The 22,841-nt window shown below is 32.8% G+C and overlaps 2 protein-coding genes across 3 annotated transcripts in view; one reads left to right on the top strand and one right to left on the bottom strand.

Moving 5' to 3' along the window:
* Nucleotides 1–22,841, top strand: part of LOC145242761 (uncharacterized) — a 111,242-nt gene that overhangs the window by 39,811 nt on the left and 48,590 nt on the right. The window lies entirely within an intron of this gene.
* On the bottom strand, nucleotides 1,066–20,998 carry LOC145242088 (uncharacterized). Of its 2 annotated transcripts, none has more exons than XM_080105001.1 (2): nucleotides 20,705–20,998; nucleotides 1,066–4,033 (listed from the first exon to the last, which is right to left on the bottom strand). In XM_080105001.1, the coding sequence occupies exon 2, from the start codon at nucleotides 3,257–3,259 to the stop codon at nucleotides 2,195–2,197; it is 1,065 nt and encodes a 354-aa protein (XP_079961127.1). In that variant the 5' UTR covers nucleotides 3,260–4,033; nucleotides 20,705–20,998; the 3' UTR covers nucleotides 1,066–2,194. The 2 variants fall into 2 exon arrangements, with proteins under 2 accessions (XP_079961127.1, XP_079961128.1); XM_080105002.1 differs by lacking the exon at nucleotides 20,705–20,998 and adding an exon at nucleotides 19,987–20,043.

Genomic DNA, 22,841 nt, shown 5'->3' with positions numbered 1-22,841 from the left:
TAAAATAGGAAATACACCGTTTAATATATATATATATATATATATATATATATATATATTATATATATGAAATAAAATGGAGGTGGAAGGACCTGAATACTCAATGTTTCGCCCGATTTATGCGGGCTTCTTCAAAAGGGATGGTCATTGACGAGAGAGTCGGAGGATTGGAGCTATATATAATGATGGGGGAGAGCAGCGTGTTTTCCTTATGTAAATTAGATGTCGTATATACATATATACAGACACCATCTTTTAAGTTACTACGTTATTTTATCCCAATTCAATTATCTCTAATTTAAAAAAAACTTCCTTCGTAATCTTGTGTCATTTTATTTACTTAATCACCGCTATATTTCTAGATGCAATTTTTTAATCTCTACGATATTTTAACTTTTAGACGTAATCGACCACACTAGTTTACTATACTTTATTTTCTATCATAAAATGTATATACATGTATATACGACATCTAATTTACATAAGGAAAACACGCTGCTCTCCCCCATCATTATATATAGCCCCAATCCTCCGACTCTCTCGTCAATGACCATCCCTCTTGAAGAAGCCCGCATAAATCAGGCGAAACGTGGAGTATTCAGGTCCTTCCACCTCCATTTTATTTCATATAATCGGATTAAATCCAGCTCAACAATCATATATATATATATATATATATATATTTGTAGTTCCATGAAATTTAATTTCATTCAAATTGAATCTAGAATTTAAAAAATAAATTTAAAAAAAATCAATACTATATGTATGTATATATATATCATACATAAACGCACACATACTGAAACAGACACAATTATTATATTACAGTTGAGGCCGAGTTATATTCTGTTTTGTAGAAAGTACTGATCACAGAGGAAGACTAAAACTTGACTTTTTTTGGTGCCATTTGCCAACTAAATAGAAAAACAATATTAAAAAGTACACAGCGCTAATCCATAACTGGCTCCCTCACCACCACATACAAGAAAAAACAAAAATAAAGAAAAATCTTTATGATGTATGTATGCAAGATGTAAAGAAAATATCATATTCCAAAAAATCATGTAAATTGGGCAGGTAGTTTTATTTTTATAAAAAAAGCATTAATAAGCGAATTTGAGTTTTCGCAATAGGCGCCTTCCTTTCTATTATAAAAATGGCTTTCTTGCAAAAGTTTGAATTAGATTTACCTCCCTTGTTCTACAAAATAGTGTTGAGAGATATTTTGTTTAGTCATAAATTCGATTTTCTTTTTCTTTTTTCAAAATAAAACCACTTGATTGTAGTTTTTGGTGTATGATATTTTCTTTCTTTCACTGTTACGTACACCATGCAGAGTTTTCTTTAATTTTGTACTTTTGATTTTTCATCGAGGTGGGAGGAGTTTATGTACTTGCACCAAATATTTTCTTGTCACTCAACGGATGTGTGATTATTTTGCTTGGTGCAGAGTAGCAGCCGTATTCCTCTCAGAAAATTGTAATTTCACAAAAGGACAGCTTTGAATTTGGTGAGTGAAATTTGGAGGACAAAATATCTTATTAAAATGTAAACAATTGAAAAGAACAAACAACTTTAAAAATTGACAAGCAGATATTTCAAATATATATAAAAAAAAAAAGTTTTTTAAATTGGCGGTCCAATATTATACAAATTAAAAAAATATTGAATTTCAAGTGAAACAAATGGTACCTACACAATTGTCAGGTCTCAAATAGTAACATATCCAAAAATTACGAAAAACGATAAGGTAGAAAAATATTTATTAATGAAAAAAGAAGCGAAAGGAAATCACTATATTATGCTTATTAAAAAAAAAAAAAAAGTGATAAGTTGGCAGGGGGAGATAATTAAGTTCTGTTGCTTAAGTCATATGATAAACGTAATTCAAAATGTGGGACAAAATTTATTTCCCATATAAACTTTATCAAAAACAGATTTTTCATTAATAATTATTTTTGTACCTTATCGTTTTCTGTAATTTTTGAATATGTTACTATTTACGACACAACAATAATGTAGGTATTATTCATTTTACTTGAAATCAAATATTTTTTCGTTTGTATAATATAAAAGCACCAAAAAAAAAAAAAAATCAAGATTTTTTTGTAGTATGTAGGTAGGGGGTAAGTTGCTTTGTTAGTCTTTCTCCCAACTCCCCTAGTGGCGACCAATGAATGTTCCACCTAGATACTCATATGTTTATATAGTGAGGGACATCAGGCCCATGTTGCTGTATTATTTCAGTCTGCTGAGGAGTGACACTCAGGGTGGCCTGGTGGTTCTCAATAGTGGAAGCATTGTTCATCGGTACGCAGCTCAGCTTACGATCTCCAAGCTTGTTAGTACGCTGGTGCCGTTCGAGGTGATCCTTGCGTGAGAAAGCAAACCCACAGATGCCGCATTTAAACGGACGCTCGCCAGTATGAGTCCGTTTGTGCACTGTCAGATGATACTTCTGTGAAAACGTCTTGGCACAAACGTCGCAACTGTACATTTTCTCATTCGAGTGAGACTTCTTATGCCGTTCCAAATAACTGTTCTCTGAGAACGACTTGCCACACACGTCACACTTGTACGGCAAGAGAGCCGCGTGGATGCGTTCGTGCATGTCCTGGTCCGAACGCTCTGTGAAGGCTTTCCAACATACTTTGCAGTTGAACGGGTTGTCGTCGGAGGTTGTTTGCTGCTGTTGTTGTTGAGGCTGAGGTGGTTGCGCGGAGGCGGTCTGGACCGTACGCACTTGGTAAGTGGTGGTTTGGTTTGTGGTTGTATTTGCCGGGTACAGTGATTCCTCATGGGTTTTGAAGTGACGCGTCAGGTCACCGTTCCGTGCAAATGCACATCCGCAGATATTGCACTTAAACGGTTTCTCGATCGGGTATACTTTCTGCTCGCTCACCACCTCCTCGTATTGGGTCGTCGTTATCGTCGTCACGACCCCCTGCCCATGTGTTTTCATGTGCCGAGTCAAGTTTCCATTGCGTGAAAAGCTGAAGCCACAAATGCTACACTTGTATGGTTTGTCACCCGTATGTATCGTTTGGTGCTGTTTCAAGTGCGACTTGTGAGCAAACGACTTGCCGCAGGTACTGCAGCTGAACGGTTTCAATGTCTGATGACTCAGATTGTGTTGCTCTAATTCCTCGCACCGAGCAAAACCTTTGCCGCAGATGTCACAACTGTGTGAGGTTTCCATCGTCGGAATAACCTCCATCAGTTCGTAGTTTGGAATGTTTGAGGTGATTATGTGATTCATGGTGGTCAGTTATTCTCACAACAGCAGAACAACGACGTGTGGGGAAAAAATTCAATTGACTTTAATAATATGAATGCTTGCTATGAGGGCGTAAACATTCACAGTTATCTATCTTTTTATCTATGTATATAGATGAGTATTTACTGCCTGCAGTTTAATGGTTACTGAAGAGCTGCACTTTAAATAGTTGTAAATATAATATATATGCATACATATATATTTTATGTATATAGATAGATATATATATATGTCTATATATAATTAATTATCGATTGCGTGTATATAAAACATTACCAAGAACATTATTTAAAAAAAAAAAAAAAAAAAATTATTTTTAGGATTTAATGTAAATCTTTAGTTTAATATGTGTAGTGTTTGAAAATTGTTGTTTCGATAATGCCAGCAAGGTCCTGGTGTCTACATTACAATGAAGCGATTTACCAACCGCATTAGTTGAGCCTGTCATAGAAGATTGTGAATCCTCAATTATAAATACACGTAATCCGGTAGCATGTGAATGGGCTGCATTTATGGTAGGTTAGGGTTAGCATGTTATTATGATCAAAGTTTCAATAAAGTATTCTTTTAGAAAAGTCAGTGAAGTGTTAATGTTTTGCAAATTTCCTTGAATTGTTTGTTCATGATGGGAGTCATGATTATATCATTGTATGACATGATTGGAGAACTCTCTCTCTCTCGATGAAGTTGATAAGAAAGAGAGAGAGAGAAAAAGCAGATTTTAGAAGAAAATCTCTATGAGCTGCCACACGGAAACTGGAAAAGAAAAAAATAGAATTATTAAAAAAAATAAAATAAACAGCTAAATTATATTTTCTATCACAAACAAGTCTGTTTAGTGTAAAAAAATAAAATACAGAAAGTGAAATACCCTTCAAGTTTAACTCATGATATTTTTTTTATTTACTTGAGAGTCACAACTTATCAAGGCCACAAGGTTACTCGAGGGTAAGGATTAATGAATGTAAGCTAGTAATGTAATAATCATTAATTGTGTAAATTGAGTAGAATTTGCTTATTTATGGGAACTTGTTCACATTGGATTTGAAGATTACCATGTTGTATTCAACCGAGAAGCAGTACAGCAGAACAGTGTTCTGGTAAAGTTCTGTGCTTAGATTTGGGCACAGATAGAGAGTGGAGGAAATCGTTTATAGTGGTTGTAGATAATAGTGTTTTTTGTGAAAGTTTGGCAAGGGGAAACCATAGATTAGAGTTCAGTTGAACAATAAAAATAACAATCGAGCAGAAACAAGTTTGCAACGTCACTTCTTATGGCTACTTTGATAAAATTTGGTGCTTGTGCAGTGTAAGGTGATTTCAAATAAATTCATTTTTAAGTAAAAACACTATTACATACTCATGAAAGTAATCAAGTGGAAAATTAAAAAAAAAAAAAAAGTAATCAAGTAGAGCATCTGTGGCACAATGAAGAGGGCCTCTTTTGGGGGAGCTGGGGGCTTCAACATTAATAAACATTGTGCCAAACTTGATCTGCACTTGTGTAGAGGCAAACACACACATTTCAGTGAGTACACATTTTTATAAGTTGAAACTGTTGGCACACGAAGATTGACAGGTGTTTATGAATCTAGTGCACAATGAAATTTAAGCTATGTTGAAAAACAAAACAAAAAATGAGCGAGAAAACATCTTTCTCTCTCTCTCTTTCATTCCCTTTCTCTCTCTTTCAATGAAGAAAGAGAGAATCAAATATAATTCTATTGTCTTTTTTAAACTGTTGAGACTTACATTCTGGGGTCGGCAGTTTAGCTGCATGTGTCTGGTTTCAACTGGTCTTTATAAAAATATGCTCCGTTAGTGCTAAACGTAAAATAAATTATGTTTTTATAAAAATGCATTCGTTTGCTATTTTTGTAAACATATTCAATTTCAGCATGAGGTCCCAGCCAGTAATGCAGACAATGGAAATGTTGCCTGTAACAACGCAATTAAGACTCAAGAAGCGACCCACACCAGCCGGTTATAGCCAACAACATATTGACCTGTTGCGTTGATGTTTCCATGTACCCATCGTTTAATATCGTTTATTGCCCGGGGAGCTGGTTGCGTTCCCAGGACATTCCTCAACTAAGTAACTCTCCCCGGGAAGCGATAGGGTCATACATCTACTAGAACTATTATTATTATTATTATATATTAGATTAGTGGTAAATTGTCATCTGCCATTTCAAAACAGAAAATATAAGAATTATTTTGTCAAAATCATAGACTGCAGTTACCTCCCCTAGATTTTAAGAAATCTTCAATTACCAAATACAATAAACTCTACAGTTCAATAAATTTTATTTTTTTATTTTTACTTGTAATTATTCCTCTATAAATAAACAGAAATTCATAGCATCAAGAAATCACTGTAAGATTGTAATAGTGGCAGCTAAGAGACGGCATAACAAGATGACCAGAAATTAGGAACTCGTGATGTCTAGTAAATCTATAATATTGTGGAGAATAATGGACAATAAAAAATTCCTCTGCTATCCAACTACAATGATGTCGTTTGCAACTGATAAGGCTGAACTATTTGCCTAGTGGTTTGCCCTGGGTTCTATTTTGGATTCCACAAACCATTTTCTCCCAAATATTGTAAGCAGAGGCTACCTGATCATCACATCTTCCTATATGCAGAATATCATTAAAAAAAACCTTGACACCTCTAAAGCATGTGGCTTGATCTTATTCCTATTATAAGTAATAAAGAAATTCTCTACCAAATTGAGCCATGACCTCCATAATAGTAGGCCCAATTACCGAAAAATTACTTCATGTCTGAGGTCCTAGGAAACAAGATCTTTTGAACAGTTGATAATGAGAGTTCTTTTTTTTTTTTTTTACAAAAACATGAGAAAACTTAAAAACTTGCCTGGAAAAAGAGAAAACTAGAAACACAATTTATATTGAAATTGAACTTTTTGCATTGATGTTTTGGACAATTATTCTCATCTTGGGTATTATTGGTACAACATTTCGGTCGATGAACCCTCTGACCGTTGTCAGGTGTAAACTCCAGGGTTTTTTTCTCAACTAAGGAAAAGGGGGTTAGCTCCGTATTGCAGGAAATGGGTTTGAGGATGTGTCCATAAATTATAAAAAAAAAAGTCAATTTGCAGGGGTCACTTGGGTACTTTTTAAGACTTTCCTATGATTCAATTTTTAACTGAGCCCTTCGGCGAATTATCAATATTAGTGAAAAAAATGTTTTATGAAACCGTGGATAGACATCTAACATGTCTTTTTGGGGTTTTTAAGAAAACACAGTGCAAGGAAGGCAACTCCCAAGAAAAAAGTATTTTTTGGGATTATCCCCCTTAGGTTGGGCGTATTTTGTGGATGAGTTAAAAAAAAAAAAAAAAAAAACTTTTTTTTTTTTTTTTAATTATGTTTTGTTTTTTTTCTCCTATTTTCTCATATAAATTAGTAATTAATGGATTCCAAATGTGGTTGAATTCAATACTTGGATGGCTTAGGAGGTTGTTGCTATCCACCATATCTGTTGCTTCCTTGAGTTTTTTAACCCTCCATCTTTCTTCTATATCTAGTATTTTGACATTATTCCACATTGGGAAATAGGCCTTTTCTCTCCATATAGTCTGTTAGGGCTGATTTTTCCATTTCTCCATTTATGAGAGTTTTTTAATGTTCTTCTAGTCCTACGTTGAGAGGGTGGCTTGTTTCCCCTTTGTAGAGTTTTCCACATTTACATGAAATCACGTAAACACAGTTTTTTGTCATAAGTAGGGGTTGTTTTACTCATACAAGGTGTTTTTGGAGTGTTGAGTTGCTACTGAATACTGTTCTAATATACTGACTGTATATTTTAAAAAACTTTTCAGATAGGCCTTTTAAATATGGTGTGTAGACTGTGGTGTTTTTTTCAGTGGTGTCCTTTGGTGTTTGATCTAGATTTTCTGGAGCTGATGTCATCCTCTAGATAGTTTTGTTTTTTAAATTCAATTTTCACCCCAAACAAGGCACAGTGCCACTTTGAAGTAGGGAGTTACTACCGGGGACATAAATTGCCGGAATATTATGAAGGGAGAGGAATAGCAAGAGGTCTGTTCACATTACACTTGAAATCTGCATATCAGTACAGTTTAAAAAGCAGAATCCCGGAAGAGAGTTCCAAAGTCTAGCAGTTCTGGGGAAGAAACTATTGGAGTAGAAGGCTTTCTTACACCCAGGGCTCTCTACTGTGTAGGGGTGGGATTTAGCAACTTGTCAGGTTTGTCGGGGGTATTTGCATTGATGGGGTATAAGTGCTTGTAGTTCGTCAGAGCATTCACCATTAAAATACTTTTAGAACAGGCAGAGGGATGCAACATTTCATCGATAGGGCAGAGGCTGAAGCCTAGATGACAGTTCAGGATTTTTTTTTTTTTTTTTTTTTTTTTTATTACATTTTCACCCCAAACAAGGCACATTGCCACTTTGGTGTAGGGGGCTACTATCAGGGGAAACATCTACTGGGGCACTATGTAGGGATTATGGCAGCGAGATGTTGGTTCACGTTGCACTTGAACTTCTGCATGTCAGTACAGTTGGGGAAGCAGTGACCTGGAATGGAATTCCAAAGTCTAGCAGTTCTGGGGAAGAAACTACTGGAGTAGAAAGATCTTTTACATCTAGGGATCTCTACAGTGTGGGGGTGGGATTTTGCAGCTTGTCGTGTCTGTCGCGGGTGTTCACGTCGTGGGGGCACAAGTGCTTGCAGTTCTTCAGAGCATTCACCAGGTTGGTGACTCTTTTGAACCCTGTCCAGGAGTGAAAGACTAGTAGCAGATGCGCCAGCCCAAATGTGACACCAGTACTCCATACATGGGCGAATGGTGGCCTTATAGAGGTACAGGATAATTTCAGGCATAAGTAGCTTTCTAGCACGGTAGAGAGAGCCCACCCCACCTTCTTCGTAGCAGTCTCGGCAATGCTCTCAAAGTTTGGCTATCTCTTCTTGATATATAATGTTGCTATTAGATATTGTCTTTGCTCGACGTTGTAGACATTGGACTATACCTTTCTTTACAGCAAATGGATGGTGTGAATTAAAGTTTAGGTACTGTCCTGTGAAGATTGGCTTTTGGTATACAGATGACACAAAACTCTGATCAGTGCGGGTCATCAAGAAAAGATGGTTTATTGCCATGTTTCTTTTCCATGGTGAACTGAATGGATGGACTGAGTTCACATGTTCCAGTAGTACTTGAACGTCCTCGTGGTGGAGCCAGAGTATGAAAGTATCATCCACATATCGCAGCCACACTGTTGATTTTTGTAGGACTCATTTTATTACTAGTTCCTCAAAGTGCTCCATGCATATTTTGGCTAACACTGGCGACAATGGTGATCCCATAGCTAGGCCTTCTTCCTGTTGGTATATATCAACTTCTATCATGAAATGTGTGGTGTTTCATAAAACATTTTTTTTCACTAATATTGCCAATTAGCAGAAGGATTCAGTTAAAAATTGAATCATAAGTCTTAAAAAGTACAATAGTGATCCCTGAAAATTGACTTTTTTGTAAATTCACAGACAACCTCAAATCCAAGGTCCGATTTCTTGCAAACAGAGCTAACCCCCCCCCCTTTATTTAGTTGAGAAAAAAATATGGGGTTTACAACTGATGACGGTCGGAGAGTTAAATTGACCGAAACGTTGTGCCAATAACACCCAAGATGAGAATAATTGTCCAAACAATCCAAACATTTCTATATGTATCATATCTCAAAAATTCAGAACTGCATTGAACTTATTCAATTTTAATAAAAAAAAAAAAAGAAAAGAAAAAGGAAAATTAATTCAAAAAGGAAAAGTTCTGTTGTTTCTGCAAAACAAAATTTTATAAATAAAGATTTTGTTGTTTCATGGATTTCAAACAAGTTCTTGATGAGCCATTCCACTTAAGTTAACAAATTTACCAAATCTCCATTACTAATGATTGACTACTGTACACTCTTTAACCCTTATCCTTAAGTGGCCTCTGGGCCTTGATAAGTGGTGATGCCTATGTAAAAAAAAAGAAAGAAAAAAGATTAAAATTTTTTGTCTACTTAAAAAAAAACATAAAAGAAAAGAAAAAGGAACACAAGTCGATTAATTCCATATAAATTAAGAAAAAAAAAGAATTATATGTACACTTATCCATGTTTGAAGCAAACGACAATCAAATACTATAAAAACTAAATTATGAATTTAGGAATAAACAAACTATAATCAAACAAACAAATTAAAATCGAATGATAAATATTCTTTAAAATGAAAGTAATTTAAATTCAAAGAAATAATTTAAATACAAAGTTACTAGTGCAGAAATATATCTTTCAATCAAACTGATAGAAAAAAAATTTGTAAGTGTTATAAAACTTGTTGATGCAAAAAATTCAAAACTATTTGGGAATAAATCTATAAACAGGTTCTGGTTTACATTTTCTTTTTTTTTTTTTAATGGAAATATGTTTGACTAATACTTTTGAACAAGGATAAATATTACTTTTTAAAAATATTATACCAACAACAAAAAAAACAAACTTTCTCACACAAATGATTAACTTGAAACATTCTTTTTATATATATATAAAAAAAAAAAAGTTTTAATGGAATTTAATAAACTTAAAGGAAAGAAATGAACAAGTCAAAACACTTGTGGTCAAGACTAAACCATTGCTTTATTTATTGCTTTCCAATATCAAAAATTAAAGATCTATCCAAAATATATGAATAATATAGTGACAAGTTTTATTTATTATCAAGAGAACAGAATGGAAAAAAAATCTCCTGTAAAGATTATGTTTAACAGTCTTAAAATTTGAACAAACAAAATTAATTTTCAACTTTCTGACCAAAAATTCACTTTCTTTTATTTATTTTTGCTTTAGATTCCGATAAGAAAATATACCAAAAGATATATGAAAAGACAAGTAATTCAACACTGTTTGCTGTATTACCAAGAAAAAGAATCGTTAAAAAAAATTATTTTAAAACTGGCGCATTAAAATTGAAGTCATGTGTGCATTAGAAATTGAATACACTTTCAAGAAATGTAAAATTGGACAGCATTTTCCTAGCAAAAAATACTCTTAATTGCACATGACCAAATGTAAAATAAATTTATCTTAAAATAAAGTACAAGCACTTTTAAACACGTTTTATGAATCCCACGACAATTTCTCTAAGAAATGATACAGAAAATCATCTTTCATAATAGTCAATACCATAGGTCTGTTATAATGTTTGGTTGGTCGGTTGTCTTATTGTACAGCATATCAACCCTTTTCGGGTTATTTAATGCTGAATCCAGTTATTTTAGAAATAGTATTCATGTTGTATGCAGTTATTTTGTAGAAGTTTTTATTCTTCAAGTTCTTTGTATCTTTAATCACTAGTTTGTAGTGTTTGTTTATCGTGGATTTTATCGTTTTTGTTCCCTGCCCTGCAGAACATGAGTTTTGCAATGGGAGAGAGAGAGAAAAGAGGTTACAGTATTAATGCTTGGTACATTTTAAAGTTAGGAAACCAGTCAGGAAGTGGGGAAGACGGAAAGAGAAAGAGGAATTAGAAAGGGAGAAAAAGTGGGGTGTTGTTTGTTTTTGGTTTTGCAAAAGGAAGTAGAGAAACAAAAAGCATCCATGTTAGGTGCATTTCGGCTCAGGAAGCCAATATCTTCAGACAGCCTGATCTGGTAGCACCAGTGACAGTAGGACTTCATTTATGACATTGGAAAGTCATGACTTTTTTAACGACACGGCCTGCGATATTTATGTTGGTCTCAGTTGAGCCCTGTTTACTCTGAACTCTAACAAATACCTTGTTTCTCTGATAGCAGGAAAATTGCCTTTGTGGTCTGTGTTCAAGATCTCAACTGATCTGGTGAACAAAATTATTATCCTATCAGTCTCTTTCTGCTTTTTGCAAAAAATTTTGAATCATTTATCAATGTAATAATAGTCCAGCACGTTATCAATTCTAAACTTCTTTTGATCATCAATATGCATTCCAGCAAACACATTTTACTGTGGATATTTTAACGGTCATCTCTGAATGTATCTACCATACATTGAAAAAGGCAGTTATAGTCAGCTAATGTACTTCCTAATTTCCGGCATAGTGCTACAGGAAGTGGTGACAAAGCAAATCAGTTCCTTCACTTTTTTTTCTCTCATGCCTATATCGCCCCTGTGCATGTACTCTTTTTTTTTTTTTTTTATGTCTTTTTGATCATTTTTTTTTATTTTTATACTTTCATAAACATATTTATTTTATAAATTCAAATAAAAAAACTTATTTTTCAAATTTAAAAAAAAACAAAAAAAACATTTATTTTTATAATTTCATACAGATATTTCTTACAAAACTTCAAATAAAATATAAACTCATTTTTTTAAATTTTGCTATTAAAAGGTGCAAATAAAGAATAATTATGCTATTTTTATTTGTAAAATTTTGTTAATTTTTATTGTATAAATGTCAATGATGTCCTTTTCTTATATTTTATTTCAATAAATCACTTCACAATATAAATACTGAAGAACAAGAAAAGTGAATGAACTGCTTTGCTTTGTCACCGCTTCTGCTAGCGCTATGTCAGAAATTAGGAAGTATGTTAGCTGATTATAACCAAAAAGACTGATGAAGTCAGGGTGATAGCAGTTGATATATCTAAAGCCTTTGACAAAGTCTGGCATGAAGGTTTTCTTAAATTTATTTGTATGGAATCAGAATTTTAGGAATCCTAGGAGTTGGTCGGGATTTATATCCTCTGACATTACAACCCTTACATACGCGTCAAGAATGGTGACTCAAACTTTTAAATTTGTAGTGAAAGGACAAGGTTATAAATATGAGTTATAGTTCTTCCTTAGCTAACAAAAAGAAAGGAAAAAGATAATCCATACTTTTAAGCCATCAGCTCAAGGCAAAAATTAACACTTTTAATGAGATATAAACGGGGTAGGGATTATTTTGGGATAGAATGTGCATAAAATAACAAGAAACATTGCAAAATTTTTCACACGCAATAAATTTTCAAATTAGGTTAGTTGTGCATGTACAAAAAGTAGCCAATCAGAATGCATCTTTCATTTAGTTATAATCAACCAGTCACAATGATTTTAGTATGTGTTAAAATCAAGATGGCAGCGTTCAGCAAAAAGAAAATATGTAAACAAAACCAAAACTATTTTTTATTTCGTACTGGCAAAAAACACATCACATTTTCTTTTCAGGTACAAATAGAAATCAAAATATACGGGAATAATCTATAATATAAATGGCAGTTGTCTGTGTGCATATTTGTATGCTCGGCTAAGTTTAGAACAACAAAACAAACATCCACAAAGTTGGTATTTTCTTGATCAGCATCACCCTGGATGAATAATATCTAAGATTTAGAAGACAATTATTCTTTCTTCGACCCTAAACTGTCACAGATTTCATGCAAAGGGGTCGATTTTCCAGCCAGATTATGTGCTAACTAAAAGGAAGTGACTGATTTCTTTTTTTATCAAGTAGTTAATTCCCTTATGCCGCCTCATGCCTAGATTAATCTATAAAAACGAGTTGTCTGTGTGTATGTTCAGAGAGAGTAGAGGGAGTGAGAAAATGGAGGAGGGGTAAAAAGAGGCAGAAGTTTTAATAGAAATATGTTACACTTTCATCTTGGGCAAGGTCAGGTAGCCCGGCTATTTATACATGAAAATAACAGTTGTGCAAGCAGTAGCTAGAGATGATAAAATTCTTTCTATTCTTGTTGCCATGTCACTAATAATAGCATTAGAAGTTGATTTTTTTCCTTCTTAGATAATTGTTATTTTATCAACTTACATGAAAAGAGATATGTAAAAGATGCTTAAAACAGTTTAAATTATGCAAATATCATCAGTAGTTCCAAAGTTATGAGAATAGGTGCTAAAATTTAGGCTTTTCCGTGGGCATTTTTCTGCATAAAAAGTGGGCTAAATTACGGACCTCAACATTTCAAGAAATTTGGTAATTTTGCCACCATTTATTTATTTTTCAAGCTATTCTCATGATACTTGGCACTCTTATGTAAAGTTGTGTGCTCTTTCTGATTATGCAGTCAAATCTGATGTATCTCTTTACCATAAGCCATGAATTATAAATTAAGATGTACAAATTTCAATTTTTTAAACTGGTGCGTGGTATCATACAGTGGGTGTTTATTCATGAACAAAACTAAGTATTATAATGGTATTTAAATATAGCTTTATTGACAGCAGGCATTTTCCTGCCTCCTCACCAAAGGAGAGCTTAATCTGGGTGTAGCCATTGAATGCATAAAGAGCAAAGAAGACTCTAACCATCACTATATGTGCTTTAGAGTAGCATTTACAGTACAGCATTCATATTTGCCCTCTACCGTTCCCATAATGATGGAGTAGCTATGTTTAAGAGCATTGCTAAGCAAATTGATTATACCCTGTCTGCTCATCCCTCAGCCAACATTCATGTCCGTGGAGATTTCAATGTTCATAATGTTGAATGGCTAGTTCACTCAACCAAAATAGATGAAGAAGGGAGATTTTATCATGATTTCTCCCTTGCTTATGACCTAACAGTTTGTTAATAAACTCGCTCAGGTACCCAATACTGATTTGCAATTTGTAAGTCTTTTAGATCTTTTTCTAATAACATGCCCTGAACTATGCTCATCTTCAGTTCTGTCTTTGCTAGGATCTTCTGATCACTGCTGTCTCAATAAAGATAAAAATAAACTATAACAAACCCGCAAATATCTCTTGCCATCGAACAGTGTATCAATGCTCAATAGCTGACTGGGACGGTTTCCAAACATTCATTTTTTTTTTTTTTTTTTTTTTTTTTTACTCATGTTCACCCCTTACATTGCCACTTGGGGGTAAGGGGCTACTATTTGGGGCCATGTATAGGAAAGATTAACAAGATATTTGGTTATGTTACATTTAAACTTCTGCATATCAGTACAGCCAGGGAAGCAAGCAGTAGGAAAGGTATTTCAAAGTCTACCTGTTCGCGGGAAGAAACTATTAGAATAGAAATCTTTATGGCATTAGGGACATCAACAGTGAAGGGTTGAGATCTTATTGTTAAGCGCGTTTGTCGGGGATATGTACGTCGAGGGCGCACAAGTGAAACGAGTTCATCAGAACACATTCCGTTAAAATATTTGTAAAACAGGTACAGTGATGCAACATTACGGTGATGAGACAGGGGCTGGAGCTTAGTTGATAAAGTGGGACCGATTAGATTAACAACTCTTTTTTGGACCTTACCTAAGAGGGAGAGATTAGTGGCAGATGCACCAGTCCAGATGTGGCAACAATACTCCATGCATATTGGAACTACTCCTACATTTCATGTTTAAAAAGAATGTGTTTGATATAGCATCTGACTTAACTGATTGGTTAACTATCAGCATTGACAACTACATACCATCAAAGAAATTCCAACAGAAACTGAACAACACCCCTGAATGTGCTGCCGCCATTGCACACAGAAACCACCACTTAAACTGCATTAAATGTAATAGATGTTTTGAAACTAAAATCGCTTTAGAACTGCCAGTAATCAATGCAAAAAAATTGTAGAAAATGCGTAAGAGTCATATGCTCAGTCTATCAAATCCAAAGTAGAAGAACAGAGGCTTGGTTCCCATGAATTTTGGTGAATAACAAACAAGGCCCTGCACAGATGTGTATCCTCTATCCCAGACATCATCAATGGGCCTGAGATGCTTTTGTCACCATCTGACAAAATTAAACTACTTGCCAAAAACTTTTCAGAAAACTAAACCCCATGCAATCAGGGTTACATATTTAAAAACTCTGGAGATCAGTCTTCTGCATCTCAGTACAGATCAATTCGTCTTCTGTGTGTCATAAGTTGCTTGAATCCTTTTTAAAAAGAGAAATTGTCAACCACTTCAGCAAAAACAACCTACTAAATGACAGATAATATGGCTTCTGTCCTGCGAGATGTACAGCTAATGTACTAATTTCACATAGGATAAGCAAATAGATTGACGGGGGTTTCCTCTCAAGAGCAATAACACTTGACATACCAAAGGCATTTGATAGGGTTTGGCATAGAAGTTCTACTTCGCAAGGTTTCCAGCTATGGAAGATCTAGAAATGTCTTCTCAACCGTTCAATCTTTTCTTCTTTTCGGTCCGATAGGTTTTTACAAGTAATCGTCAATGGGCAGAAATCTGAAGCTCAAACTTAATGCTAGTGTGCCCTAAGAATCCATTTTGAGCATAACTCTCTTCCTTCTCCATGTATGATCACCCAAATCACATTCTAAGTTCATCCAGCGACATATACGCAGATGACACTGCCATCTATAGCAACACTTCAAAGGCCAACAATGACCAAAATCTGAATCTCTCTCCTTCAACCATGAGTATGTGGTGCAACGAGGCAAAAGATGGTTAATTTTAACGTGTCCAAAACCAAGCTTTCCACCATAAACACTTTGATCCTCACTTGACCCCAACTGATGTTCTGGTCTCAAAGAAGCTGCTTGCTTTGACAAGCTTCTATCTGTATAAGAAATGGAGCACTGTTGCCACATTTGAGTAGGAGCTGCTTGGAGCATCCTATCTTACCTTGACAAAGTTCAAAACCTAGCATGTGATGCCCTTTTCTCTCCCTTGCAACCGCTTTCTCACAGAAGGGACATTGTAAGCCTGTATCTTCATGGCAAGTATTTGTCTGAGCTTCAATCTTTGCCCCTCCCCGCCTCCTTGCCAAAATTTCACAAAAAAAACTCTTGTTTAGCTACAACCACTATCAATAAATTCCCCCATTCTCTATCAGTGCCTAAATCTAAATGCAAATTCCATAAAGATTCATTCCAAAGAACTGCCTGTCTATGGAACTCTTCCGATGGCCTCTTTTCCAGCTGACTACTGTGAGAAATTCCACATGCCACAGCCATCTTTTCTTGTTGTCCGCCCATGCATTAGTGGTTGGCTGCCATTGGTTTAAATTTGAATGTGTCAGGTGATTTGACTTGGCACGCTTTTTGTATCTTGCTTTCCTTTTCAGTCTAACAGAAACTCGGCAACAGGATAAACTCATCCCAGCGGTTTTCTCTTGAGGGAGCCAAGACAATTCCTTCATGGACACCAAACAATTGGTGAACGAAGGCTACAACGCTACAAGCAGAGACAACTTATATTGCTGTATTTATCCTAATTGAGGATGACATTCAAGAACTGTTCTGCATGTTTATTTACCAAATATTGGATCTTATCTCAATTCATCTTGAGTCCCAAGGGGCTCACATATGCCTGATTATAGGCATCATCATTCCCGTCGAATTTACCATGAAACATTCATGGATCCTTCCAAAGGAACAACGAACTAACATTCCAACAATAGGAATTCAAACTAAAGACTCCATGCTATGGAAGCAAATCGGGCCACCGTTTTGCAAAAGGACTATACCAGAACCAAAGAACTTTCATTGCTGTTACTTGTGAATAAATTTTGAGTTTAAAGGTATGGCTTTTGTTTGTGGAATTCATTTGCTTCTGCACAGAGGAAATTGAGATGTGTGAGAAAGACATTTCTTACACTACATTATATTCGTCTTCAATAAAAACTGGTGACCCCCGATATGATTTCAACATGTAGCTCTTTTTGAATCCGGCATATCGCCCAAATAAGACTACTCTCTAAATATGTGTACATTAAATAATAACTTCCACGCTAATTCAAAGTCTGGATGAGGATAAAAGAAAATAAATATACACACGTCAATTACTTATTGATTGGCTTCGTGGCTATAGACTTTTACAAAAAAAAAAAAAAAAAAACGTAACGTAACATATATATATGTACATACATGCACACATAGGTGTATCAGAAAGTGGCCATTAAAAATGATCAGAACTTTAATAATTCAACTTACTATTTTTCAAAGCTTATAACTACTTGAAAAATGTAATTCAAACCCTAATTTTTTTTTTCAATTAAAGGAGCAAAGACCAAATTTTAAAAAAATAACAGGTTTAATAGCAAATTATGCAATATTTGTTTTTTTAAAGCGGTTTTCTTTAAAAAAAAAAGAAAGAAAATCAACATATTTTGACTTGCTTATAAATATATGTATATATATAAATGCCAAAAATCACTTAAAAAAATATACTATTAAATGGGTAGTTCCATCCTTAATTGTTAAGAATTTATCCATATTGATATTTGAAATTCCATGTATTTTTTAAAGAAAAGGATTTTTAAAGCAAGGGTCGTAGAAAATCGCATTTTTGCAACGTGTTTTGCGCGAAGTTGCTCCTGCTAAAATGAAATTTATGAAATACGGATGAGTCCAAGGGATATAAATAATGTCTCTTTTTTATTGTGTGTGTTAACCAAATTAGTATTTTTCATCTTCCGTATTTAAAAAGGAAATGCACATTCACTTATAAGTTTTTCCCCTGGAACAAAAAATCCGCTTCGTCGATTTTTTTTTTTTTTTTTTAATTCTTTTAATGAAATGCACAAGTTTTTGATTGATATATTTTAATATTTCTTTATCGACTAAATTTTTTTTTTTTTTTTAAATATCTAAAAAAAGAAAACATTCAATGAAATAGAAATATTCGCCGTCAGCGTCTGGTATTTACTTGACGATGCAAGCATAACATGAGCTTTCATTTAAAACAAAAATCAAAGTGGTCTTTTTTTTGGGACTTTACAGGTAAATTTAAAAAAAACTTATTTTTTTTTTTATTTTAAATTAGAATATTTTTTTTATTGATCTTTTATCTTGAATTTGTGATATATAAAACTTTGGCACATAAATTATTAAAATTTTAATAGACATTTCAAAATGGGGGGGGGAATAACCAAAACGTTTCTCTAAAATATTATATTTGATTTATTGGAAAGAGCATAAAATTTCACATTGACTCTGAAAATATCGTAAAAATTTAACCAATAGAAAAGTTTTGATAGATTTTTAAGGTTTAAAAATTGAAAAATATTTAACTCGTAAACTTCTTTTGATTTTATTACGTAAAAAAATGGCTGCATGAAGGCACGTCGGCATTTTGTAAACACTGTTTTTGAAAAAATAAAAAGTAATATTTCTATTATTTTTTAAACAACTTTAATAGTTTATTTTGGAAGTATATTCCATACAGAAAATAAACAAGCCACTCTAAAAAGAGAAATTACGAGTTTTTTATATTTTATTCGCAGTTTTCTGTTAGGGGTGTCAAAATTTCCTCAAAATTTCTAATACACCTAATGAATGCAGTGCACACATATATACTAGTAGATTATTCTTCAATTTAATAATAAATTCAAAAAACAGAAACGCTTTGCATCTCATGTTCCATCGCGAAGACTACAATAAAATAAATATATTAATTTGATGAGGATATCAACAGAAACGGAACCGGCTCAAATTTTAAAAAAACAAATATAGGGAAAATATCTAAACGCGAGAAGTGCAAATTTTCTATGGATGGACAGAATTGTAATAAATACGAATCGTTAAAAAAAAAAAAAAAAAAAACCTAGTAGAAGAAACGTTCTAAATAAGTACAATATTTCTTCAGTTTCCAAATATTTTTAAACAGTATCTCGCTGGTGTATTATTTAATTTAATTTGTGTTTAAATACTAAGTATTATCTTACATCACTAGAGATTTCAAAGTATTTAACGTTGAAAACAATCTGAACATCTCTCTCTCTCTATGCCCATCAGATTAACTTTCGATATTATACTCGTCAGTGCATCCGTAGTTTTCTGAAAGACAGTAGTACTTAAAACGTGTTCGCTGGGGTAGACACACGGAATGTTATTTATTTAATTTATTTGCGGGTGAAACAAAATTAAACTGGGTACTTCCTAGAGAAACTTTCAAAGTTTATTTTTTCGACTTTCAGATGTTTTATTTTATTTTTAAAAAGTCCAATATTTTAAATAAAAATATTCGATACTAATGTTTAACATTACTAAAAAACGTTTCAACGCTAACAAATTTTGACGAACTTCTTTCGAGTGAAAGAGTTAACTTGCCATAAGTATATTCCTATTCGCCTAAACTCTACTTATGTGTTGAACATGATTGAAGTAAACACTGAAATCAATAATTAATATATTACAACACGTAATACATGAAGCAGAAATACGGAGACTTAAGTACATTTGGTATAAATAAAGAATAATATGATAAGAATAATAGTGGTCAATACAAAAGTATTGATATATATGTTGTTAAGTTGTTTGGCTTATACCAAACGAGGTTTCGGACTTTACGACTTCTTCAGTGCTAACTAATTATTTAACTCTGAATAAGTTATATAGCGATAGCTATGAGGAGGTTGCAAAAGTGGAAACTAGACTTTTCTAGTAAGCAAAACAAACCGCACACGCACACGAAATAGCAGTAATACAGATTCAATATTTGGTCTAGTGCGGCTTTAAGCTTAGTTGAAACATTTACATATATGCAGCCAGAGTTCAATAAATAATATATATATATATATATATATATATATATATATATATATATATAATATAGCTCTACTTTTTTTTTTAGTAATCATTATTATGAATACAGCAATAAACAAGGAATACAAATGATATATATGCCCACTGGTATAAGAATTAAAAAAAAACATATATGCAAAGAACTATGTATAAAAATATCAGTAAAGAGCAGAAACAATTGTATGCTTACATAGTAAATAAAATTGAACCTTTTTGGGATGAGATTAAAAATGAATGTCTGTATTTATAGCTATTGCACTCACTGTTGAGTTATCCAAGTGAACTTTGCGTTATTAATATTTATAATTGAATAAAACTGGAAAAACTTTTATTTCAATATTATATATCTCATTGATCGTTGTTCGTTCAATATTTTCCCTTTCAATGCTTACATATATATATATATATATATATATATATATATGACGTTTTTATATTCTAATTTTTTAAAAACAAATCCAATAAATTGTCTTAAAAATAAAACATTAAAAGGCAACTACGTTTAAAAGGTCTGAAATAAAACAATTACCTGTTTGTTCTCGGACGAAAAAAGGTCTTTGAAAAATATTTTCTTTAAAATATGAAAACATTTTTTTTTTTTCATAATAGGTATTTATCTACATACTGGTTAGTATTGTTTTAGAAAAGAAATGTTTTTAATTTAATAAAAAAAATAAACTGGAGTTTACTCGTAATAAAATCGAATTTTTGTTCAGTAAATCTCATTGAAACAAAAATACACAATACATTTCATGCAAAAAATAAATAATCAACATGTTATGAAAATAACTAAACAATTATACACACACACACACACACATATATATATATATGCATATATATATATTTTTTTAAATGCAACACAAAATAAAAATAATGTAATAAAACTTAATATATATTTTTTTTACCTTGTCATATGTTTATGACAAAAAAATTCTCCTCTGATAAATTCCGTTTTTTTGTTTTATTTTTTTTCTGGAGTTTATGTGATTACCCCAGCTGGTTTTGGAAAAATGCAGTACAAGAGTGTACACCATAGGTATAAATATAGATATATATATACACCTATATTTTTTTATGATAAATTAATAATTTAATGTATTTTTGGGGTGGGAGTTTGGAAAAAAAAAAAAAAAAAGCGGGAGAGATGGGTTGTTTTTTTGTTTTTTTTTCTATATATATTTGATGTTGATCTTTTTTCCTCCTTTTTTCTGAAAATCTCAGGAAAATGGTAAACATAACAAGGGAGATAACTACGTCGACTGATCAGAGGAAGTAGGAAAAAAAGAAAAAAAAAAAAGAAAAAAACTATACGTCTTTAGATTGTTTCTTCAGGAATAACCCCCATATTTATTAAGTTAAAGATTGAAGGGTATCCAAAACATTATAAAAACGGAAAATCGGAGCCACATATTATCAGAATTACTCTCTATATAAACTGGTATTTATTTATGACTATACCAGTTAAAAATAATGGGTTTTTTTTTTCCCCAATTCATTAAAGGTTATTAAAGTTGAAAAGGGGATATCCCCACTATTTTAAGGGGTTACGTTAATATTTTTTTTTCAGGGTTGAAAACAGGGTTACTTAAACAAAAACAAAATAAATACAATGAATAAATGTTAGCATAGCCTATAAAAGTTACTTCTCTACCCACCGAGCTATTTGTGCGTGTGTGTTTAGTTTTTGTTTAGTTTTTGTTTTTTTCAAAATGCTCTTTTAGTTCATCACAAATATTCCCATTATACGAGTTGGTAGCCAACAAGATGGTTGCCGACATTCTTCTTCATTGTTGCCTGTGTCACGCGTACATCTTGTTGGCTAACAACTCGTAAAAAATGAATATTTACGATGAAATAAAGAGCATTTAAAATTAAAAAAAAAAAAAAAAATGAGTTAGGTAGATAGAAAAGTAATTTTTATTAGTTATGATAACATTTATTATTTGTATATTTGATTTTTTTTTTAACCCTTTTTTATAATTTGTTGGCTTCTTTGCTAAATCTCCCAAACTAACAGCTAATTTCTGCCACGGGCAATGAATTTAGGTAAAAATGGCACCGGTAAAAATAGCAAAGGTGAATAAATATGTAAAAATGGCAATTAAAAATGAAAATGCTTTAAGGGAGGTAGAGATAAGGAATATAAAACTTTATTGCTTGAATATTCACTCTATTTCTTTCTCTATTCATCATAATTTATAACCCTAGCAAAGTCATTATCAGAGCATAAGCAGAAATGCTATGCATATAAAAGTAACAGTAGGTTCTTTGGTATGACAGAGGCACATTCGAAATAAATGTATCTGTTTAGAGCACAACTGACCCATGATATTTGACTTTTGCTTTTTAAACTTCAATTGAAGCCATTATATAAAAAAATTATTGGCTCTTCTACACTATCAGAATGAAATTTCAGAAAGCATAATACTGAATTTTCCATGAAAACAATGGTATTTACGTATTCCTCATATTTTTAAGATGATTATATCCAAAAAAATTACAGAAATCGATAAGGTAGAAAATTATTTATTAAAGAAAATAGCAAATAGAATTTGAAGAAAACGATCCTATTTGCTTATGTAAGACATAGGAGTGTTCAAAAAGGAGGTAATTTTCCATTCTGATTTATTTTATATAAACAAGATGGCCACAATTTTTCCAATGTAATTCTCTGTTTAAGAGTCAGATACGTTTTAAGATGAAGCACTGTTACCACATCTGAGGAGGTGCCGCTCAAAGGAATCTTTTCTGACTTGACAGTAGAAAATCAATTTTGCAACCTAGTGAGGTGTGATCGCTATTCTTCTTTATCGTCTCTCTATTAAAGAACAGACGCCACTGGCCTATCTCTATTAGTTATTGTTCTGGTAGGTGCTCAACCTAGCTCCAATCCCTTTCTGTAAAACATTTGGAACAAGAACTCATTTTCTACCACGGCTGTAATAAATTTTTCTTTCTTTCTCTGTTTACCGATGATCGAACAGAAGTGCCAAGAACACAATTTTTTTTTTTCTTTTGCAAGGACTTGTCATCTGTGGAAAA

Source organism: Euprymna scolopes, chromosome 21, assembly GCF_053919585.1.
Source record: "Euprymna scolopes isolate OS-2025 chromosome 21, ASM5391958v1, whole genome shotgun sequence".
Classification (NCBI taxonomy): domain Eukaryota; kingdom Metazoa; phylum Mollusca; class Cephalopoda; order Sepiida; family Sepiolidae; genus Euprymna; species Euprymna scolopes.
The sequence above is the reverse complement of the archived record's forward strand: the minus strand, read 5'-3'. Positions and strand labels throughout refer to the sequence as shown.